At 44.4% G+C, this 8,730-nt stretch overlaps 1 protein-coding gene across 2 annotated transcripts in view; it reads right to left on the bottom strand.

The window, feature by feature from the left end:
- The window catches only part of NRP1 (neuropilin 1), a 149,734-nt gene extending 145,261 nt beyond the window's left edge, over positions 1–4,473 (bottom strand). For both annotated transcript variants that reach the window (XM_040434273.1, XM_040434272.1), the window contains exons 1-2: positions 4,195–4,473; positions 2,673–3,050 (exon numbers count right to left, since the gene is read on the bottom strand). In XM_040434273.1, the coding sequence (XP_040290207.1) occupies positions 2,673–2,739 (67 nt within the window). In that variant the 5' untranslated portion in view covers positions 2,740–3,050; positions 4,195–4,473. The remainder of the gene's footprint in view (positions 1–2,672; positions 3,051–4,194) is intronic.
- Positions 4,474–8,730: the final 4,257 nt, after the last annotated feature.

Below are 8,730 nucleotides of genomic sequence, written 5' to 3' on the forward strand. Positions count from 1 at the left end.
GAAGGGAGGTATTTAAAAAATGGAATGGCCAGATAAGTGGGAATTGGACTGAAATAAGTCACCGAATAGACTATTTGATCTCACTTGTCCATTAGGCTGGTCATAGAGGGAATAACGACCCCCAAGTGCCAAGGGGGGGGGCACCAACGAGCTACACTTCAATGCCATTGAAGTGAATTTTGAAGGAGTATCTAGATACAACTCTGTCTGTTCTTCTTGATCAGTGCCTTGTAGTTTCAAATGAACTTTGTGCCCCATACACAAGTAATTAACAACCACGATGAGGACTACTGTGATCTAATGAAATCTGATGGATGGACCTCAATGATACCGCGCACGAGATATTTCTCATCCTTCAAGGGGTTTTAATTGTTTGCATTCATTGGCATCCAAAAAGGAGACAAATGGATTACTTGGCTTCCTATGAAATTGGCCCTAGGGTGTGTGTAAAATAAGGAAATTAGATTAGGAACCCAATTTAGGACAGGGGCCGATGTGCGTGAGGTATGCAGAATATGTCGGTGCTACATAAGCACCGGGAAACAAATGAATGAAGGCAACTTTTGTACAGCAGTATGTATAAGGCCTCTTGCGCACAAACGTTTTTTTTTTCCGTTTCCATTGTTTTTTTTTGCGTTCCTTATACAGAACCATTCATTTCAATGGATCCGCAAAAAAAACTGAAGGTACTACGTATCTTCCGTTCAAAGATAGGACATGTCCTATGATTGTCCGCATAACGGACAAGGGTAGTACTGTTCTATCAGCGGCCAGCTGTTTCGTTCCCCATAAAAACGGAATGCACACGGACGTAATTCGTATTTTTTGCGGATCCGTTTTTTGCAGACAGCCAGGAATGGAAATACAATGGCAATGTGTGCACTTCTTTGGTATTTAGAATCCGCCTCTGCTTTTGGTTTACAAATACTAATGCGAAATAGCGCCTAGTGGCCAAAGGCTCGTTATTGGTGGCATGGCAGGACAAGTTCTTCTGTCTATGGCTGCATTGTGCATGGCTCTGCAGAGCTGAACTCCAGGGGTCTGGCAGCGTTTGCCCAGTGCAATGTATGGTCCAACCATCCAGGTGCATGCACTGTGAAGATAAACAGCACAGCTCCAATCAGCCTCTAAGACTCTACCACATGGCTCGTCTCATTAATGATGTGGACGTTTGTTTTTTTCCCTTCCCTAATAGATTCCCCCGTGGAAGGGAAACAGCATCCCTGGCTCCCAGCGTGAATTTCTAAATGTACAGATTTTTTTTTTTATTACAGGAAAAACCAGGTCAATTGGAAATGAAAGAATATGCCCATGAAAAATGCATAGAGCTACCACAGCCTGGTGGATGCTGCTTGTCAGGAATTAAAGTGAGAAATATGAGTTTCATTATAGTGTTTGTTAAGCAAAGTGTTCTCTGTCTGAGGAGGCGCAAGTGGGGGGTAAACTTTGCAATAAACGCCAGGATGGGTATAGGCTGCGGAGCTGACATTGTTTCCAGTCTTGAAAGATGCCTTTCAATTTCCAGAAGGTACAGACTGAGATACATCTGCTGAGAGAGAGTCTCCTACTGACTGTGGATGGGACTCTGGGAGTGATACGGTCTCATTAGAGCCTCCTCCTTACCCTAGCAGAACAGTATGGCAGAAGGGATCTGGCATCTGTTAGACAAGTGACATAAAGCAGTCTCCTTCCCAGTCACTTGACAGAGTCACTTCAGTCAGCATTAACACAGGATCCTGTCCCATCAATGAGCTTTAATCTGTAGAAGTGGCGTGGTAATAAGATAATCAGGTTTTGGATCTGGCTTTCCTTCATTGCACCAGCACAGGACTATAATGGGAGTTTGCCTGGTAAATGGTCTTTGACCATTAGGCCTAAATTCATTTCGGAGACTATAGTATCTGCATACAAGGAGCTTCATCCTCCAAGTCTGTTACTTTGCACTGTGGGTTAATGGCATGACTGACTCCAGTAAGGTCATTAAACAGTCCCTAACTGCTCCGCTTAGATAACAGAGTCTGCGAGTAATAGGGTTTAGCAAAGTGCAGCTCTGTATCAGCTACTTCCTGGCAACAATGTGCCCAGTCCATTATTCTCAATTTATTATCCATCATGATACCTATGGAATAATCAGGAACAGCACTGGCAAAGACAGTGAGTCTAGTGATTAGCAGCTTACTAGCAGGAGAGGTCACCATTATACTGAGATAATTGACCATGGCCGTGTCCCTCTTGTCTGAAAATGCAGCTCTCCTTCTGTGCATTGGGATACTTTGTATAAAATGCTCAATGCTAAAAAAACAAACAAAAATTCTATCTAAACTTTTGCTACAATGTAACTCGCCCACTAAACAACACATATGATAATAAACAGCAGTTATACTGCACAATAATAATGGGAACCACCAGCATGGACGTCCCCTCAGAACCTTAGAGATGAGACATTTAGACACATATGTATCTGAAAGGTTTTAAAAATAATGTCTTGAAGCGGAAATCCCCAACTTTTTCTGTTTAGTCTGTAGTCCCAGGGCCCAAAGGGCTCATCACTTAATACAGCCCAGAGATGTGTATACGCCATAAAGAGAGTGGTGATAGATGAGCCGGGGAGAGAGAGAGAGCTCCAGATTGTGTCCTAGCCCTGAATGGATGGGAACATCTGGAAGACTCACCTTCCTTAGTAGCACTGGCTAAATGGATGAGCATCACCCAGCAGCAGAAGACCAGCCTGCTCTGCATCCTCTGGCTGGATTGGTAGCAATACAAGTGATAAAAATTCTCCTTGCAAATCCTATATTCCTCAGTCCAATTCCAGGAAAACACAAAAAAATGTCCTTAAAGAGCACGGACTATTGTGCCTTAGTGCTTGCAGTGTCCTGTATCCTGTCATTCACTTCAGGGTTTCCTCCATCACTTCCCACACTTGGTAATGTCTTCTGGGTTCTGTTACCATCTCCAAACAGCAAGAAAGGCAAGAAGAAAAAAAAAAGCAAGCTCCTCCTTAAGCTACTTTGGGAACCAATAAGGAAACCAAAGGACTCCTCGCTTTCCTGGAGAAATAAGGAAGGAAGGACAAAAATATGATTAATGAGCAGCTGCACAGCCAAGCACACAGAGCCACCAGAGCTCTCACAAGAGTAGTCAAGCTAATGACTTGTCTCCTTTACATGTATATCCCTGGGAGCTCTTTCAGGGAGTGTATGCAAGCAGCATCTGGGCAGGCTTCAGGCTCAGGTCCCTTTGTTATATAGAGGGTCTTACTGGGCTAGGACTGGCAGCTTAGCCAGCGTGGAGGCATGCATCCAGTGCCAAGGAGTAGGTCTGTATTCTGAGCTCAGCAAACCCCCTCCCCCCTTCAACCAGAACATCCAAACGTAATGGAGTTTTAATCTGACATGAATCACATTCAACGGAACAAACCCCAACCCTACAAAGATAGCCCACCTGGCAGAGGTACCTGCTGTACCCATGAATGCTACCGAGTATTTTAGGCACCCTCCCTTTCCAATGTTGAAAGCCTTCAGCCTTTCTGTATCTCTCAGGATCACTGACCACAGCATGTAGAAAGAGTCAAAAAATAAGGGAACTTGTCCACCCAAGCGCTGAACTTCAACTGTTCAGAGAAGCCCCAGAGGTCTGCAGCCCATTATGGAGAGCAGCCCTTGTGCCAGGTAAACCCAAGTGAAACTGACAAGGCATGACCTGTCCATCTGCATCAGGTAACAAGCTCTGTAATTAAAGGCAGCTTCTCTGCTCTCAGTGCATTTCTTCATTTTACAAACCACTGCCTCTTATAGCCCCAAGGTGCACCTCCTGCAAGTGCAAAAAAACCAACTAGAATTAAACAGAATGAGAAGAAGAACAAGAGCAGGGACTGAGGCTGCTGCTGACCACATCTGGAGCTCCTGGTCCATACCACTGCTTGCTAAGCTCTAACACTTAGAAGTGAGCAGCAAAATGATATCTACTCCAGATTAAGATAAAGGTGTTGAGTGTCACCCATCACTGTCCCTAGCTGATGACAAGGGCAAAGTTTGGGTACAATTCATGCCCTCTACCACTGCTGCAGAAATAGTGGTGCTCCAGTTCATGCCTTTTTGCACCTAGGAGGGCACAGGATGGAGGGCACAGGATGGAGGGTGGACTGTCATGCATAGGTTTTAATACATGAATATAGAGAGAAATGCAGTTTACCTTCAAGCTGATGCACTGTCCCCCTTTATGGTGAAGATGTCACACGGCAGGGCAAGTGGTGGTAAAGTCAGGGAATGTGAGGAGGGTGAGGGTCCTTGCTGAGGGATCTAGCTGGCTGCTGTGTCTGTGTTTGGGGTGGTTGACTTGGTACATGCAGCTCCTTGGAAGGATTTGTAAGATCACAGTATCTCAGCACAGAAGGGATGGGAGGAACATGAGCGGAGAGAAGAGAGACTCAGAGCCTCTCTGAAGAGCAAGCCATAGTGCTATCAGCTAGGAGGGTATGTGTGCAGCCCAGCGAGCTAAGGAGGAGGTGGTGGAGGCTGGAGGAGGAGGAGGAGGATGATCACAGGGGAGGAGGGAAGGACCTTCTTTTATGATGACTGTGCAGATCACTCACTTCACAGCTCTTTCAGTGTTTGTAGGTAGAGGCTTCTCCAATGTAACTCCTGGAGAAGAGGCAAAGGTAGGCAAGATGCAGGTCAGGAGCTGCTGCTGCCTTCTGCCTCCTCCTTTGCTTGGGATCAATGTGTCCTCTGGAAAAGAAAGAGTTAAAACAGCACCCTAAACATCTGCCTTCACCCTTGGTGGAGCTCTATTCCAGGGGAAACAGTGGCTGGCATGTCAGCGGTTTACTTTGTAGCCAACTGATTGCCTAAAGAAAACAAAGGGATTTGGAAAGAAGTAAAGAGCCTGCGCCCCAGGGGGTCTGGGGACAGAGCAGCAGGGTGCAGCCTTCAACTATTGCTCAAGACGTGGATGCTTCCCCCCTACTGACCGACAGGGGGCAGACTTGTGCTCTCCATAAACACAATCTCATCCCCACAACTGGAAATTTAGAAAAAGTGAATCCTGTTTGTGCAGCAGGGGCCATGTATGTGGACAGACCTGCAAGACTTCAGCCCAGTGTGTCCTCCTGAGATGGTCGATATCAGCAATTGCATTTGGTTTAAGGGTTTTCAGGTTTTATTTGGGGTGTAGTAGACTTAACCTGCAGTATAGTGTGCATGTACAATCATCCTTCAGCATCATGTATAACACTATGTAAATTATATTTTTTATTAAATTATTATATATTTTTTTTAGTTATTATTTTAGATCAATATAATGTTATAGCGCTTTATAATGTATTATTATTGTTATTATATTTATTATTATTTAGTGGGTTATTTGTATAGATCATCATAATGTTCTAGTGTTTATCATGGATTATTTTATTATATTATTTATTATTATTTATGTTAGTAGCATAGATCAATATAAGGTTATATTGTCTTATTAATATCATTATTAATAACAGCAGCAGTACGGTGACTGATACATTACCTTTTATTAAATTCACCAGAGTATATTAGAATAATAGCTTAAAATGCAGTTCCTTAAAATGTTATTAGGGACAGGAATAAGTTCCTTTTAGCCACAGGAATAGTCTAATAAGATCTATGGCTCCACCATTGCTGGTACATTGAGTAGGAACAGCAGAGTTGGTCCTGCGCACCAGACCGTTGAATGGTTGAGCTTTAGCACACGGCTGAATTCCAGATCCGTGCTGTAGGGATCTTCAGCCTACTCTAGGTCCATACTAGACGTCAGCCTTCCCCAGGTTGTAGCCATACAACATGAATCGGTTCCGAGGCGTGCTGTGCTTCACAGGTGTTTACCCCTGAATGCCCTGCTTTTAGTGGAGAATATGGTGCCATAGAGGGGTAAAAAGTGCATAGGAAGTAAGTGTGCCGCCATACAGGGTCCCAGGGATAGTGGTGGCATGAGCATGGTAACATTATTTACACAGGCATGTCTGAATGGCTACATCACATAGCATGAAAAGTTCGTATAAGGTGAATTATTTACGTTGTCCGGGTTCGGAGCTGAACCCGGACATATCCCCTTCTTCACCCAAGGCAGCCCCCCTGAGATGAGCATCGGAGCATTTCATGCATTTCAGTTCAGCTCTGATCCCAGACAACCCCTTTAAATCCACCTACACACAATCCCCAATCTGCCAATATTTGAAATACTGTATATGGCAAATAATTGCTGGGTACTTTAAGGCTACTTTCACACTCGCATTCGGTGCGGACCCATCATGGATCTGCACAGACGGATCTGCACCGATAATAAAACCGTCTGCATCCGTTCACAACGGATCCGGTTGTATTATCTTTAACATTGCCAAAACAGATCCGTCTTGAACACCATTGAAAGTCAGTGGGGGACGGATCCGATTTTTATATTGTGCCAGATTGTGTCAGTGAAAACGGATCCGTCCCCGTTGACTTGCATTGTGTGTCAGTTTCATCAGACGGACAAGCAGCGTTTTGGTGTCCGCCTCCAGAGCGGAATGGTGACTGAAAGGAGGCAAACTGATGCAATCTGAGCGGATCCTTATCCATTCAGAATGCATTAAGGCAAAACTGATCCGTTTCGGACCGCTTGTGAGAGAGCCCTGAACGGATCTCCCAAATGGAAAGCCAAAACACCAGTGTGAAAGTAGCCTAAGGACTGGAGGAAATCTTGAGCTAGACCTAAAACCCACCAGTATGTCAAGAGACTAAAGACTGCTGGCAGAACTCCTAAAAGGGAAAGAACAGGAAACTTCTATAACCCCTTGGCCCTGAAGGTTCCCGTTACAGAAGCAGTCCCACCAAATTTTGTATTCTCTGATCTGTTAGAAAGGTACATGATATAAACTGTAGTGCAGGTAATCTTCTTACCAGTGGCTGCATTTGTGGGTTATCCCCTCCCTTCTGATCCTCAGCTGTGTCATGTGACCAGCAATCAGACTTTCCAAATAACACAGCATCTTATGTGTGGACAGGAGGCCAGTTTCTCTATGTATTCCTATAGGAGCCTCAATGTCCATCTCATAGGAATGAATAGAGAATTAACTGACTTCCTGTCCTGTGTCAGTTGGAGATCAGAGTGTTGGTCACATGACACAGCTGAGGATCAGAAGGGAGGTTATAACTCGCAAATACAGTCACTAGTAAGAAGATTACATTTATTACAGATTACATCATGTACCTTTCTAACATGTCAGAGAATAAACATTTTGGTGGGAGTGCTACTATTGTTCTCATTAGGATACAGCCCAACGGTGCGGGTGGCTGTATGTGGCCAAGCCTCACCCACCCTTGGCATCCAATGGCTGCACATTCTTGCAATAAAATCGTGCTTCCATTCACCATTTCGGGTGGACGTGGCATGGCTGCATGGGACCAGAAGCACCGTCGAGCCATCAGGCTTTATTCCACTGCCTGATGTTTGGGCAGTGCGAGTGCCGATGCATGATAACACATCATTTACGGCGGCCTGATGCAAAATGAATGTGGGAGGAATGATCGCCACTGCAGTCGTTCCTCCCTCATTCTCTCCTATGAATTATACCTAGTGCGTCCCTGATTACACAGGGAGATGTGCTGCTGACAATCGTGTACCTGTCATCCTGATGGCCACCAGCCTCCGAACGAGCATTTGTCAGATGACCGGCTGCTCGATTATAGAGGCCAATTAGGGGGAAATTAATGTTTAGACGAACACTTGTTCCTGATAATTGGCCTGAAAATCCTGAAGTCTAGTAGGTCCTATACCCATACAGACAAGCTTCTATGGCTTGTACGCCGTACAATATCAAATACGCCAGACATACCTGTTTCTAATATAATTAACAATACTGGAGCATCTTTTCTCTGAAATGTGCATTGTGATGATCCTCTGTTATTCCTCCTGGAAATGTATACATTTGGGTGTTACCATTTCCCTTAGGCCTCCTGCACACGGCCGTTTTTCCCCCCCGATTATTGGCCGTTTTTTGCGTTCCGTATACGGTCCCATTCATTTCAATGGTTCCGCAAAAAAACGGAATGTACTCTGTATGCATTCCGTTTCCGTATTTCAGTTTTTCCGTTCCGTTTTAACATAGAACATGTCCTATTATTGCCTGCAAATCACGTTCCGTGGCTCCATTCAAGTCAATGGGTCCGCAAAAAAAATGGAACACATACGGAAATGCATCCGTATGTCTTCCGTTTCCGCTCCGTTTTTTGCTGAACCATCTATTGAAAATGTTATGCCCAGCCCAATTTTATCTATGTAATTACTGTATACTGTATATGCCATACGGAAAAACGGAACGGAAAAACGGAACAAAAATGGAAACACAACGGGAACAAAAAACGGAATAACGGATCCGTGAAAAACGGACCTCAAAACACTGAAAAAGCCATACGGTCGTGTGCAATAGGCCTTATTGTGGGGTGTGTCTCCGTACAGTCTAATACTGACAGCACTGGTTGGTCAGAGCCAAGGAACACGTCCCACGTAAGAGAATGGTAACACCGAGCTGTCAATAGTTCATACATTTACAGGAGGAGGAACAGGGGAACAACATGATGCAACATGATCCTTTTTGGGGAATGTTAATATTTATTAAAACACTTGTGTTAGGAGATAAGACCGGCATTTTTAATAATATTAATATCAATAATTGTTATTAAGGGTTCGGCTACGTGACGATCTTGGTCACGTGACAACTGT

Source organism: Bufo bufo, chromosome 5 (genome assembly GCF_905171765.1).
Source record: "Bufo bufo chromosome 5, aBufBuf1.1, whole genome shotgun sequence".
NCBI lineage: Eukaryota > Metazoa > Chordata > Amphibia > Anura > Bufonidae > Bufo > Bufo bufo.